Source organism: Chinchilla lanigera, unplaced genomic scaffold (assembly GCF_000276665.1).
Source record: "Chinchilla lanigera isolate Chin_1 unplaced genomic scaffold, ChiLan1.0 scaffold00024, whole genome shotgun sequence".
Taxonomy (NCBI): Eukaryota; Metazoa; Chordata; class Mammalia; order Rodentia; family Chinchillidae; genus Chinchilla; species Chinchilla lanigera.
The window spans coordinates 16,619,360-16,634,947 of NW_004955425.1; the positions used below are offsets into that span (position 1 = coordinate 16,619,360).

Here is a 15,588-nt window from a genome sequence, read left to right on the forward strand (position 1 = left end):
TTTTTCTCCGGTACCGGGAACCGAACTCACGACCTTGCACTTGCCAGGCAGGCGCTTTGCCGCTGAGCTAAATCCCCAGCCCCTTGAGCTAAATCCCCAGCCCCTGGAAAAATCTTAAAAGGTTTAAATATTTGGTGGAGGAGAATACATTCACAAGAAGTGAGTCTTTCTAAGTGACAAAGGGGTGCACATAATTTATTATGATTCTATTTCTAGCAGTAATTTTTGAAGGGAGTATTCATTTTGTGAATCCTGTATCTCTAGCCAATGTGCGTGTGTATGTGTGTGTGTGTGTGTGTGTGTGAGAGAGAGAGACAGAGACAGAAAGTTTCTAAAGGAAATTGTTGGAACAGGCCCAACTTCTTACATATTCTTTCCCTATACCCTGAGAAAAGCTGTATAAAACATAATTCACTGCGCTGTTATAGAAACTAATAAAAAAAAAGGAAAGTAAAGAAAAGGTAAATGGCCATAAACCAATAAAAATACTTTCTGTGGATAATTATTATATCTTGGCTCAAGGCCACATTTCTGTGATCCAAGCTATTGGTAAAGTTGAGGCAGGAGGCTTACAAGTTCATGCCCAGCCTGGACAACTTAGAATGTCTTCAGGGGGACTCTTGCATTTTCTGGCCTCACATTAGGGTAGTAGATTGTGTTACAATAAGTTCAGTCATACCTTTCTAGCCGCAGTAAAGGTTTGTTTTTTTTTTTTTCTTTTATCCCTTTTGCAAATACTTATTGAGCACCATGTATCAGAGTGTTCTAGGCCCTAAGGATGCAGAGCTAAGCATAGCACAGTTTCTGCTGGAAGGAATGTCCAATAGACTTTAAGTGGGAAAGCCCAAAATGACATTGTGTGACAGTAATTTTACTAGTAACTCTTACAGAACATGTGCCATGTGCTTGGCATCCTCACATGGCTTCACTCATCTACTGCTCAGAAGGGGGTCACAAGTACTGTATTTTACGGAAGACCAGGCAGACACACGGAAGGGCAGAGACTCTGCCGGGTCACACTGCTGCTCCAAGTAAGAGCACTGTGCTCTGATGGCAGGAGGAGGGTTCTCACAGAAGTGAAGCAAGGAAATCTGTCACAGAGGGTGACCTTTAACTATTCACAGCTGCCTCCTGGACAAGATGCCCGGTAAGGGACAAAATATGCCAAGGCACAGAAAAATAATGTACTCTCTGGAGAAACACCAGGAAGTTCACTGCCACTGGAATACAGAGACACACCAGAGGAGACCAGAGAAATCAGGAGTCAGATCAGTTAGGCCTGATTTTGCATACCTTGATAAGAGTTTTTTTTCTCCATGAGAGAGCAAAGGAAATCTGCTGATTTTGAGTGAAGATATGAACGGGGATTCCGGGGAAGTGAACAGGAGCAGGTAGTCCCCATGAGACAGTAAGAAAAGACAGCATTAAGGCTGAAGTGAGTGGGACCTGGGGACGGGCATGAGAGAGGTTGGGGGTGGGAGACTTAGCAGAACTTGGTAACTGGGTGTGAAGAGGAGGAAGGAATTTAGGATTTCTGGCTTGGTGATTCAGCGGAGTGGGAGGTGGCGCCATTTTGTAAGATGAGAAGCATGAGAGGAAGAACAGGTTTGGGGGTGAGGAGCTTCAGCAAGGAAACTGCAAAGTGCTGGACAAGGGGAGAGTGAGCAAAGCACGCTATTGGATGGGGAGGTGACATTGTAACCTGGAGGTGGGGTTCTTGTGTTCATTTTGTTGTTAGGGCTCGGGACTTGCATGTACATTACATATATATCCTTTAGTGTAAACCGTATATTACATAATAAATTGAAAAAGTAACATTTGGTGAAATTGCTATTGAAGGCAGCCAAAAACACCATTGAGAAAATACTGTAACATTGTAAGATTTAAAAAAATTGTTCCAACTCATACTGTCTCTATGTATTTTTTTCATTTATTTAAATATAACTAAAGGAGAGATCGTAGTTCTCCACACATAAAAAATAAAAGTGAATAACAAAAATACTGAGATCAGTGCCTAGCAGAACTTTCATCTCCCAGTCTGAGGTGTTTATAACATGCTCAATTAACTTCTGCAGCTGTGTTATTTTTGACAAATACAAAGAGAGCGAAACTACATATTTGAAACAACTGAAAATCTGCTTTTTAAATTGCTTGCAGTGGCAAATGGTGGTGACACTGGGGAGGCTGAGACGGGTTCAAAGCCAGCCTGGGTTCCACAATTCAGGGTAGTCTGAACTACATAGTGAGACCCATCTCAAAAACAAACAGAACAATTACCTACAGTGCTTATTGTGTTATGTGGGAAAAGAAAACATTTTATTCAGACTGAGTTTTCCTAGTCTAGCGATGACTTGTAATTTATATACAGTAGTTAAGGAAAATCTCTGAGAAGTTCACGTTTGGACAAAGATTTTGTGGAGCTTCAGACCTTAACTGGGCAGATACTAGGAAGAGCATCCTAGGAAGGAGGCCAGCCAGTACAAGCCCAGAGGCTGGGCTGCGATGGGCACCCAGAGGTCAGCGGTGTGCGGCAGCGTCATCTGGCTGCCAGGGGAGCAGACCATTACTGAAGACTTTGGAGTGGACTGAGTGGAGTGGGCAGCCATTGGAGGGTTTTGAGCAGAAGAATGGCATCGTCAGATATTATGCATTAGTAAGAGATGATGAATTGGACCAGGGTGGTAGGAGTGGTCAAGTTCTGGTTTTATTTTAAAAATGGAACCTGAAGAATTGTTTGAGAGATTGGCTCTAGATAGTCAAAATGAAGAAGCTGAGTTAGTTCACCAAGTAGGAAATAATTAGAATATGTAGAAAACTGGCAAGTTATTTCTAAAATGTTTATGGAAATGTGAAGGGCAAAGAATGGCCAAGACAGTCTTAAAATAGAAGCACAAACAACAGTGACATAGCTGATCATGTAGTATTGGTGGGCTAAGTTAATCAAATATCAAGACCTATTATGAAGGTACAATAATTCAGGCATTGGGACAGGATAGACAAATAGATCAAGAAAAGACTGTAGAGTATAGAAAGAGATCCATACGCAGATGGTTGCTTGTTTTATGACAAAGATGGCATCACAGGGCTCCGAGGAAGGATCATATGTTTGTAATAGTGATTGCACATCAATTAGATATTCTTATATCTATGGTCACTGCCACCTACCTCAGACAGTTCACAGAAATGTCACTTCCAGTCTGACTGCAAATAAAAATAAAACAATTTCTAGAATTATAATCACTATAGCTTTAAGATAAGGAAAAGTAACTTTAAAAGGTATTAATATAAAGGAAAAAGACTGATAATAACAACGTGGAATAGAATAAAATGAAGCAGTCACTTTAGCAGAAGATACCATTAAGAGTAAAAAAGAAGCCAGAATGGGAGAAACTATTTTTAGTATGTAAAGGTAACAAAAGGTACATATTTAGAATATATAAAGAAAGACAGATAAGTAACTCACACGACAGATGGTGTGCAAGTGGCCGTATATCTTTGGGAAGCAATAGAGTTTCCCCTCCCCTGGGTCTTTTTTTTGGAGAGTAATGAAGGGGAGGTTATTGGGGATTGAACATAGGACTTTGCACTGAGAAATATCCTCAGCCCTTCTATTTTATTTTATTTTATTTTATTTTATTTTATTTTATTTTATTTTATTTTATTTTTGGGACAGGGTCTTGCTGAGTTTCCCAGGCTAGCATCAGATGTCCTACTATCCCAGCCTTCTATTTGTTTTTTGTTTTTTGGGGGGTTTTTTTTTGGTTTTTTTGGAGACAGGGTCTCACTATGCAGTTTGGGCTGGCCTTGAGCTCACTTTGTAGACCAGGGTGGTCTAGAACTCACAATGATCCTCCTGCCTCAGCCTCCGGAGTGCTGGGATTACAGGCATGCACCACCACGCCCAGCAACTACCCCGGCCTTCTAAGTAGGTGGGTGACAGGGGCACTGGGATGATGGGTGAGGGCCACCATGCCCAACTTCTTGGGCCTGTATTTGTAGTAGTTAACCTTTACGATTGAATAGGAATTAAGAGTGTTGGGAGTGGTGGCCTATAGTTTGAATGGCTGTACACTTAAAGGAAATAAAATTCTGTTATCTCTTTTAAGAGTTGCATGCTTCAGTTTTGCTGCTAAAGCTGTGGTGTGGCAGGTGAAGTCAGAAAAATACAAGAAAACCTGAGATCTGCAGAGAAATATCACTGGGGAAGGAGAACACTGACTATTCTGTTCTCTGAATTCATATTTTCTTCTAATGTTTCACAATGTATTATGCCCCTCCCCAAGTATGTAACCTAAAGGTAGGTAGAGGTTGCCCTGAGTGTCAGTTATTTGATTGTCATTGAGATGGCAGAGGGATCCAAGGTAACCAGCATGTGCTTAGCAGAGCTGGAAGTGATAAGGGTAGAGGAGCATCTGTGTTCAGAATGCTCCAATGAGCAATCGGCACTCTCCTGAGATGACCCTTTACTGTTGCTAGGCACTCATTTCTCTCTCTGGAGTGGGTGGCAACATTATGTAATGCTGAGCCACATTTCCATCCTTTTTATATATCTTAGGGGGAAGAATTAGAGCTTCCTCGGTTTTTGTTTTGTATTATTAAATCTTTAGGATTGAATAAAAATTGAGATTATTCAAATATGGCCTAAAAATTGAATGGTTATACATTTAAAGAAAAAAGAAAATATATTCTTAAGTATGAGATTGTTTTTAACAGTTTTACCATAAGCATAAAAAAACACTAGATACTCTCATACGTTAGCAATATAGTTTATTTTATTTACATAATTTCTATGAGATATAGGGAACTTCTCTGTCTCTGTTTTCTTTCCTCTGGTTCCAAAAGTGCCTAATGAGAGACTGATTTCCTTTCTTCTTTTAGATTTTTTGGTTGTCCCTTTTTAGAACAATTCCTCTGAAATTTAGATATAAAAAGCAGCTGAACTTTGAGACCATAATGTCAAGCGAAGTAAATCAGACACACAGAGCTGCGTATCACATGGTTTCTCTTGTATAGAAGCCCAATATTAAGTAAAGTACAAAGCAAAAGACAAATGATAGGAAAAAAAAGAGAGTAAGAAAATATTGTAATCCAGCACAGTGTATCTAAAAGTGTATCTTAGTATAATTGTTTTATGTGGTTTTTTATGTTTTTTGCCACTAAAATTTTAAAAATACAGTAAAATAAAAAATGAAAAGAACAAAAAAATCCTGAATATTGTAGAAACCTTACCAAAAGAGAATATACAGGTCGTAAAAACACACCTGAAAAGATACTCAGTATCTTTTTTTTTTTTTTTTTTGTCTTTTTGAGGCAGGATCTTGCTATGCCATTCAAGCTGGCCTTGAGCTCACTTTTTAGCCCAGTCTGGTCTCGAACTCACAATGATCCTCCTGCCTCAGCCTCCCGAGTGCTGGGATTACAGACGTGTGCCACCACGCCTGGCTCAGTGTCATATTGTTAAGAAATGCCATATATGCACTACTATACACCTATTAAAATATGTAAGATCATAAAAAACCTGAGGGTTGCAAGCCAGGGTTCAAAATAACAAGTCCCATTCATTGCTATCAGAATGCAGAATGATACAGCCATATTAGAAGACAGTTACTTGTTTCCTGCAAAACTGAGTATAGCCTTACTATGTAAAAGGCCCCTCACATTAATCCAACTGGATGTGACGTACGGTCACATGGAAACCTACATGTAACTGTTAACGCAGCTTTGTTCATAATCACCAAAGACCAAAGCAAATAAGATATCCTTCACTAGAGCCAGGCATGGTGACACACGCCTGTAATCCCAGCACTCGGGAGGCTGAGGCAGGAAGATCGTTGTGAGTTCGAGACCAGCCTCGGCTACAAAGTGAGCTCAAGGCCAGCTTCAACTGCATAGCGAGACCCTGTCTCAAAAAGACAAAAAAAAAAAAAAAAAAAAATTAAGATATCCTTCACTAGGATGACAAAACTCATTGGGCCATACAATAGAATATATGCTGATGAAAAAATAAAGAATGAGCTATCAGGCCACAAAAAAAGGAACAAATGAATCTTAAATTCTTAAATGTTTATTGTTAAATGAGAAAAGCAAATCTTAAAATTCTACATACTGTATTATTCCATTTATTTGACATTCTGCATAGTAAAAAATAGAGATTTTAAACAGCAGTGGTTGGCAGAGTGAAGGAGGGGATCGTAAAACGGGAAGCACAGCATTTTTTAGGGCAGTAAAAATGATCCTGTGTGATGCTGTTAATAGCATTATGCATTTGTCAGAACATAACTTTACAGCACAAACAGAACCACATATGCAAATTTTCAGAAATCATTTCGAAGGGTAGGGGATTCAAGATGGAACGCAGAATGTGACAGAGGACTCCTAAGTGTACTACAAATGCACGAAACAACCTTGTTGAAGGGAGTAGGGAGGAAAGGTGCTGATTTAAGTAACTTTGGAAATGACCAGTGTTTGTAAAACTACCTGAAGTCAAAAAGAGCTATACACAACACTGCACTCAATAAAGATGTATGTCATGGAAGTGCAAGTTAAAAATTATAAAGCCATTATACTTGTATATTGGAATTAAACAAGGGTTTATCACTTTTAGAATGGGAGATTACAGATAAGAAAGGGGAAGTGGCCAAAGTGATCCACAGGAAAAGATGAAAAAGGAGAAAGGGAAGCACTCGAGGCAAAAAGCATATGTTCCAGAATTGAGGTAGGAATCCATGAGGTATATTGAGGAGGCTGTGTTTGAACAGATGGGTTATATAAGAGAGATTTTCAGATTATACTCTGCTGAGCTGCAGAGGTTGGTCCGGAGGAGGGGGCATGAGGAAGCCAGCAATTGAAGTCGTTAGCAAGGCAGTGCTGCAGGTATATTCAGAATGCTGAGATGACAGTAGACGCAGGAATATGCTGGGAAACGGTCCAGTGTGTCAGATGAGATGGCTTGAGCCCAAATGTATTATTGGCCATGAGACTGAAAATAAAATAGGAGGATGCGTACATGTACTCCAACCAAAGAAAGACCAACAAAACTGAGTTACTCGCCCTAGATGTATTCTGTACCAGGAGGAGGAAACAGACTAATCTAGTGATAGAAATGAAGAGCCTCGTGTGGAAGGTAAATTAGATGGGAATTTACTGTCTGCGCACTAGATTAGATGGGAATATGCAAAATATTACCTTGATAATGTCTCAGGTTCTGAAGAGAAATACAAAGGAGATTAAAATTATTAACTTGAATATGTAAATTTTTGACTATAATGGCTAACTTATGAGATTATACCTAGTGTCAACTGTGACTATGAACACACAACAGAACTGGAAATTATGTTCTTTTTTTTTTTTGGCGGGGCGTGGTTTCCAGTACTGGGAATCGAACTTAAGACCTTGCGCCTGCCAGGCAGGCACTGTGCCGCTGAGCTAAATCCCCAGCACCGAAATTATTTTCTTTACCCCTTGAGTAGTTGTTCTCTTTTTTTTTTTTTTTTTTTTTTAAACTAGTTTTCTTGAACGTCACTGAGTGGAAAAGTTTCTTTGCTGTGTATCTGTGTGGGGTCAGGATGTAGTTAGTTAATGGGATCAGGCTGAAGTTATATTGAAAAGTCCTAGTTTCTGTGGCACAGCAAAAAAAATCCCATAACCCAAGTCTGGGAGTTGGTGCTTCTGATGAAGTAGCATTCCCAGGGTAATGTTGCTAGGTAAGACGGAAATAGTACCGTGATTCCTTGTTGGTAAGGATAAAATCCTGAGCAGCAGTCTTTGTATTCTTCCTCTGACCTGGTGCCATAAACCATAAACTCAAGAGCTCAGAGTTGAAGAAGGGTAAGAATGTGAAGAATAAGGAAGTCACTAGATATCTATTCCCCTCCCCACCAAAAGAAAATAAATAAACTATAAATGCACAAGAAATATAGACAGATGGAGGTAGTTACTTCCTGTCAGTATAGGGCTTATTTAATATATTTAATACAGAAGCTCACATACAACAATATATGCATTTTAGCAAAATTGATAACCAAAGCTAGTATCCTGCAGAAAAGATAGTTAAGGTAAAATAGAAATGGCCTAGAATCAGCAATAACAATAGTCCAGTAGCAACAGGAATAGCTAGTGTATAGTTTCTTTCAGATGCCGTTCTTCACAGAACCAGGGCAGAAATGGCTGATTCTATAAGCGGAGCAGGGTACATACAAGATGAGCCTGGAATGTTTTGTAGTGCCAGAAAGTAAAGAAATGCTCACGACAAAACCAAACCAGTGATAGAGGTGTGTTTCATGGACACAGGAGCTAGCTGGGAGAGATTTCAGTGTCCAAACATTGAACAATTGGAGCAACACAATAAAGTAGTAGTAGACTGTAGCCCAGAGTATTAAATAAATATCCATGATTTCATGATGATAAAGTAAATGACTGAATAAGTAATTGAGTAGAGGAGAATAGACAAATCCCATGTCATAGAATTCCAAATAGTTTATGTCGATACTCCACCCTCAAGGCAGTTTAGCATAATTCCTCACTCTTAATAAAGAACGAACATAGTAAATTCCTTCTGAGGTGGATGGTATGAAGAACTGGGTGTTACTAACTTTGCCTGACAAACTACTTCAGCAGGTGATCGAGGCCGGCATTATCGGGCTAAGTTACTTTGTTTTTTTCTTTGTTTTTTCTGGTACCGGGAATCGAACTCACGACCTCACTCTTGCCAGGCAGGCGCTGTACCACTGAGCTAAATCCCCAGCCCTAAGTTACTTTGATAGTGTGGGGGCTCTGTAATGGGAAACGGACAATCATGGGTCAGGTAATGCAGTTTATTGAGCCAAGTCTGCAGTTTGTGAAGGACTCAGCTCGCCTGTTAAAAAATGCACCAAACTGGACAGAAAAGAATTCCAGAAGATTGCCATGGCAACAGCAATGGGATTTGCTATCATGGGATTCATCAGCTTCTTTGTGAAATTGATCCCCATCCCCATGAACAGCATCACTGTGGGTGGCTGACCACTTTGGAAAAGTGTTTTTCCTCTTGGCTTCTCAGGAGCTACATAAGCTCAGGAAGTAAGAATTTGCCTGTATGTGTTGTGGTTTTCTCCCTCTTTTTAAAGTGTTTTCTATTTGTAAATTAAAATAATTTCAAAATAAACAAATTTCTCTTTTCCCATCCAAAAAAAAGTTGATAGTATGTACCTTTGATATATGATGAGAATGGCGTATCGTCTTTCTGGTATTACCACCAATTGGCGGACAATTCTTTTGCACAATTCAGATAGACACCATGAATTGGCAAAGTGCAACTCCTTTTCTATTAGCAGCTTTGAGCTTTGGTTGCCAGTGGCTCTCAGCCTGGAGTGTTACAGTTCTGAGCTCTGTGACCAGTGCCTCTTAGCTCTTAGTGTTGGAGTTCTTAAGGTTACAGCTCTTACATTACAGCTCTTAGTGGCTCCTAACATCTCAGCAGCTGCTGAGGCTGTATCCCACTGGGCAGCTTTCTGGAGCCCTTCCAGCAGCTTCTGCTGCCTCTTTGGAGGCTCCCGGCAGATCATTGCAGGGCTTTGTGGGTCACTGAGCATCTCCTCTGCACACCTCTTACCTTCCCAGTCCCAGCTGCGCTTAGTATTAATAGCCTTGACTGCTACCAGCCCTTTCTTAAAGCAGCATGCAAATCCCACTCTACCTGGAATAAGAACCATGAGTAGGAATAGGAGCATTTGAGGGAGGCTTTTATTGGGATCTGCACTGCAGCACAAGAGGGTAATATACCGGAGAAACCACTGCTGGACTGACTGGAGGGGTGAGAGAATACTGCTTATTTAGAAGAGAAGTGGGCCACCTGTGCAGTTTCCTGCCTTTTGAGGATCTATTTGGGGATTTTCAAAGTCGGAGGGGGAGGGAGTCCTGCAGTAGCTGCAGGATGAAGTCATCTGGGATACGCTCTGTCTGAGGCCTGCCACAGCCAAGACAATGATCTCCTGGTGCTGCCTGGGGTGTGCGAGACAGCCTCGGCTCTCATGTGACAGTTCAGCAGCTTCACTTGAGGTAGAAGCTGCTGCTCAATCAACAGCTCCCAGGTTTCCGTGAAAATGGTGGGTCTCCAACCCAGAACGCTGCTGTTTTAAAGAAGTTTCCATGAAGGGCAGCTGTGTGGATCGTGGCCCGCTGGAGTCCTCGATTTCAGGAATGTCAGCACCAGGCCCCATCCAGCCCTGATCTTTGCCCTGTCGGGTGTGCTCCTGCACTGCTGCATCAGCCAAGCCATGGCTCCTATCCGAAGTGCAGGAGCAGGCGTGGCCAGAGGGCAGCCGCCCGCCCAGGCCAGCCGCAGAAGCAGCCCCAAGGTGGCTGATGGGAAGACAGGGAGACTGGTCGCCCCGGGTCAACCTCAGGACAGGGAGGGGCAGGCCTGCCAGCTGTCTGAGATCACACCCTTTCTGGTTGGCAGAGGGAAAAGGGCTGGGCGTCATTTTTTTCTATCCTAGTATTCCTTCCAGTAGTCGATGTTTTGAGTATAACCAGGAGAGAAACATCAGAAAAGTCCTAATTGAGAGACATTCTTTAAAAAAAAAATTAGCAGCTCTTCAAAACTGTCAAGGTTATCAAAACTAAGAAAGGCCTGAGAAACTTTCTGAAGAGCCTGGGGAAGCATGATGATTTTTTTTTTTCTTTTTTTTTTTGTCCTTTTGAGACAGGGTCTGGCTATGCAGTTCAGGCTGCCCTTAAGCTCCCTTTGTAGCCCAGGCTGGTCTTGACCTAGCAACAATCCTCCTGCCTCAGCCTCCCAAGGGCTGGAATTACAGGTGTGCGCCACTACGCCCGGCAGAAACATGATGATTAACAGTAATATAGCAAATGGATGATTAACAATAATATAGCAAGTGGATAGAATCCCACCCAGGACTCTGCAGTAGAAACTAGACATTATGTGGAAAACAAACAAGACTGAATAAAATCTGAGCTTTAATAAATAGTAATATGTTGTTATTGATTTACTAACTGTGGCAAATGTTCTTTTTTTTTTTTTTTTTTTGGTTTTGGTTTTTCTCTGGTACCGGGAACCGAACTCACGACCTTGCACTTGCCAGGCAGGCGCTTTTGCCGCTGAGCTAAATCCCCAGCCCCCTGTGGCAAATGTTCTATACCAAGTGAAATAAAGAAAACTAGGTATTGAGGATACAGGAGTTCCTTGTCTGTACTGGCTCTATATCTTTTATGTAAATTGAAAACTTTTCTTAAACTAAAAAGTTGTTTTAAAAAAGAAATTTATACACAGTGTGACATTTTATTCTTAATTACTATGTCTCCTAAACAAAGCATTCTCTTACATAAGCACACCTTGAAAAAACACCTTTTAACACTGAAAAACGGTTAACACCTAAAGTACAGCCCAAGTTGCTATAATAATACACTGTGTACCTGCACTGTTTTTTAGACGTTGAACCCAGTCGAGGAACATTGCATGTACTTGCCAATTCTCTTCAGTCTCCCTACAGCAGAACAGCCCTCAAGAGGAGAATTTTAATGCTTTTCAGTCAGTAATCTACTGCCCTTTATTTAGTCACTTATATGTTTGTTTTAGGGAGCAATAAAAGTAGCCAAGTCAGGAATGGTGGAGGCTAGGCTATTTCTCAAAGTGACAAAACCGCCTTTCATGAAACAATGGGCAATATTTCCTAAGAGGCAGAGGGCTTGGTAGTGCCAACCAGCCAGCGTGCTGGTTTTGTGTTGTGATGACTGATGTCAGAATTAAATTCAGTGGTCATGTAGTTCTGGTGATACATTTGTTTTCTTTTTCTACTCAGTTGTCCAAGATAGAAAGTTTCTACCTCTCTGATTTTTGTGTACTAAGAAAGTACTTAGATGTTCTTTCTGTCAGGTGAACATCTCAAAACATAGAGAATATTCTTAAATGTTTTACAATGTTTTTTTATATTCTGGTTATTATTTGAGTATCATCATTTCTGTTTTTGTTCTTTGGTTTGGATCTTTTTCCCCTACAAAATAAAACTATGGAACCTTTCATCCTCACAAATAAAAAACAGTTACATGCAGGGTGCCTAGGAAAAAACAAGCGCTCTCCATGAAGAGAGAGATTGTTCTAGCTCCAGGGAGTGGCATGGGAAAAAATTACTGAGTTAGAGATACTAGAGGCACTATAATAATTTGAATAAATGAAATGGAGGAAGTGGTTTAAAAAACATGAAAATAGAATGCTTTGATTTCTGAATCATCACAAATTTCATTCTAATTAAAAAACAAGTCAGTGGGTATAGCTCAGTTGTAGAGCATGTAATGAAAAGCAGTGGCTTGTAGCGTCAGTAACATCTGTTGTTTTTTTTTTTTAGTAACATCTGTTTTTGTTTAATGGAAAAGAATTAAAGATTCTGTGAGAGCAACATACAAGTTCACTTCAGGTTGGTGGCACCTAGTGTAGGGTTATCTTGCCCACTCGTGAGGTGACGCTTAGATTACATAGCAGATATGAATGTTTTATACAAGAGTTGGCAGAAATTTTAGAACAAGTTCAATTCGGGAAAGTTCACTTCCTGACCATGGAGTACCAAAAGAACTGCACGGAATAGGACAGATCGCCCTTTGTGGCTTTACTTACTCATCTTTTTATTTGCGTACAGGGATGTATTTTTAGGAAAGGAAATACTCTCAGGGTTTTCAAATTTAGTTTGTGTGTGATTTTCCTTCACCAAAAGCTGTTTAAAAAAAAAAACAAAAAAAACAAAAACAAAAAAACCTTAAATTACAACTGAACTCTCAACTTATCTTTAAGTCTGTGGGGCTAATAGTAAGTTTGAGTTCCACAAATCCTGTGCTTAAGTCCCTAAATAAAGCAAACAGTTCCTCCAAGTGAAGAGTTACTCAGCAGTCAGATGATATGAGTAATTTGTTTTGTTTTGTTTTCTGTTTGTTTGCTTTTTGATATGAGTAATTCTTTTTTTGTTGTTGTTGTTGTTTTTTTTGTTTGTTTGTTTTGTTTTGTTTTTTTTTTTTGGTTTTTCTCCGGTACTGGGAACCGAACTCACGACCTTGCGCTTGCCAGGCAGGCGCTTTGCCGCTGAGCTAAATCCCCAGCCCCGATATGAGTAATTCTTAACCCCTTCACATATATCTGCCTTAACCAAATTGATAAGAATGAAGAATGTGATGAATTAAAGATACGGATATTCCTTTGTTCACATTTGGTACACACAAAAATGGGCCTAGGGTCTCTTTTTATGTTTGATATTACCACATATTAAGTTCTGAATGCTGACTTCCTTTAACTAACAATATTAGGAATCTGCTAGAAGCAGATTTAGTTTTATTTTTGATGTAGAAGAACAAAGGTTAGAAGTTTTATGTTATGTTTTGGCTTCAGCGCCTACTGGGCACGTCGTTTATACTATGCTTCATCTCCCTGAGCCTTCTATCATTTGTAGTAATAGAATAATAAAAACTATCCCTCTTATGGATTTCTTTTTTTTTTTTTGGTTTTTCTCCGTACCGGGAACCGAACTCACGACCTTGCGCTTGCCAGGCAGGCGCTTTTGCCGCTGAGCTAAATCCCCAGCCCCCCTCTTATGGATTTCTTATTTGTCGTGACAATCAGAAGGCGAATTGCAGCTGGTAAACTGGAACGCTGCTGCTTGTGCAGTTGTCTGCTTTCAAATCTGTGAGCCACGCTGCAAAACTCTACCCACAGAATGCTGAATGACGTGCATGCATTAAGGGTTTGCAGCCATTGGTTCTGTCATGTATTCTGTACGAGATCAGCATTTTTCCTAAAATTTTTTCTTTGGTTGGGGTGTACCACATACCAGTTGTAGGTCATTGTGGTGGCAGTAAGGGTGTGGCTAAGGGGAAACAGCTAGAGGATGAGGAAGTAGGAGTCTTGATTTGCTGTGGTTTTCTTTTTTTCTGCCAGTTTTATCTTTAGCTTTCCTTTTAGAGTAGAAATTAAAAGTTGTAGAGTAAAATTAGAAGTTTAGCTCTGGCAACATGGAAATTCCAAGCTTTATAGCTTCTGATGACTATTATTAAAACCATGTATAAAGTCTTTCAAAAGAGTGTTTACTTTTTTCCCTCCTTGGCAGTTTGAAACGTGTACCTTTGGCTCTAGGATTCAGGATTTGGGGTTTTCCCCAGGGGTTTGACCTTTTCTTGCTCTGTGTAATTTTCATATTTTTCCTTCAGGTTATAGCCACTTAACCATTATTTTACTAAATGGGAATTCTCTACTAGAAGAGATTCTTAGCAGCGATTCTTATACAGCATTCTTAAAATGTGTGTGAGACAAAAGTTAAACATTGTTTTGGCACGGATCATGCATGAAATTTTGCACCTGGTTGGCTGCTTAAACAATGGCAGGGTGACACACCCAAGAAGTTTATCAAAACAGGCTTTATCACTGGACCTTTAACCACTGGTAATGATTTGATTGTAAGTGAGTACAAATAGATTATTTGCAAACGTTTTTAATTGGATTAGTTTCTGTAACTCTCTTTTCATTTATTATGATCTCTAAAGTGACTGTCATATTATTTTAAAAAATCCAGTTAGAGCCAGGCATGTGGCACACGCCTGTAATCCCAGCACTTGGAAGGCTGAGACAAGAGGGTTTGAGGCCATCATGGGCTTCATGGTAAGTTCAAGGCCAGCCTGAACTACAGAGTGAGACCCTGTACCCCCCCCAAAAAAAACTCCAATTAGACTGAAATCAGTTTATTATACTGATAGCATATTGCTTAATCATAATCTGCTTAATCCAAATCAAAGTAAGCATAGTATTATCACCCCTTTGTTGAAGATGTATAATTTAGAATTATACATAATATAGACCTACTTTCCAAGATTCTTGTGCCAAGTTGATTTTTACATACAGACAAATTTGGGAATTACTAAAACATTTAGAGGGGGTGCTTTCCAAGTTGTTCTCAAGGGTTAGGATTCTCAGAGGACACTACAATCAGTGAAATCAAATGATCTCAGCACATGTTAACTGCATTCATTGTTTTTTATTTATAAGATCCCTAAGACACCTTCCTCTGGAGGGAAAATACTTTGAAAAAAGTCAGAAAACTGCTGTTACAAAATAGCCCGTTTCTAGGGTTTCTTGTGAATATTATAATTCTATTTGAAAAATGTAGTATGGTCTATTCATATGAGAGGACTGATGTTCAAACAGAATTTGAGTAACTATGATTTAAAACAGAATGTTGCCCTTTCTTCTTAATGTTGCATAAAATATGTCTAAGCTTGGTTATCATGATAGATGCCTTTTTAAAAATTTCACTAAAAAAAAAAACAATAAAAAAATAAAAAAAAAATTTACGAATTCTCTTGGTTCCCCCTGCAGATCATACTATATATGTTCTATTGTCTGGATAGAAGGGTGCTGTAGTGTTTCCCTTGGCTAAAACACATACTGTCAGTGGTGTGCTGGTAATGCTTAACAACTGGGGCAGAGAGGACTGATTCATATCATTAGATAATTCTATGACGTAAAATACCCACTACAATAACCTACTTCAAGCTACCAGTGTGACCTCACTAAATGTGGAACCAGGAAGAGATGTATACAGCACACTTGATGTTTCCCTC

At 39.8% G+C, this 15,588-nt stretch overlaps 1 protein-coding gene and 1 pseudogene across 3 annotated transcripts in view; both read left to right on the top strand.

Moving 5' to 3' along the window:
- The first annotated feature begins 8,794 nt into the window (after window positions 1–8,794).
- LOC106148638 lies at window positions 8,795–10,544 on the top strand (annotated as a pseudogene).
- Window positions 10,545–14,540: 3,996 nt separating this feature from the next.
- Window positions 14,541–15,588, top strand: part of Reep3 (receptor accessory protein 3) — a 55,650-nt gene continuing 54,602 nt past the window's right edge. For all 3 annotated transcript variants that reach the window (XM_013514852.1, XM_013514853.1, XM_013514854.1), the window contains exon 1: window positions 14,541–14,629. In XM_013514852.1, coding sequence (XP_013370306.1) covers window positions 14,556–14,629 — 74 coding nt within the window. In that variant the 5' untranslated portion in view covers window positions 14,541–14,555. The remainder of the gene's footprint in view (window positions 14,630–15,588) is intronic.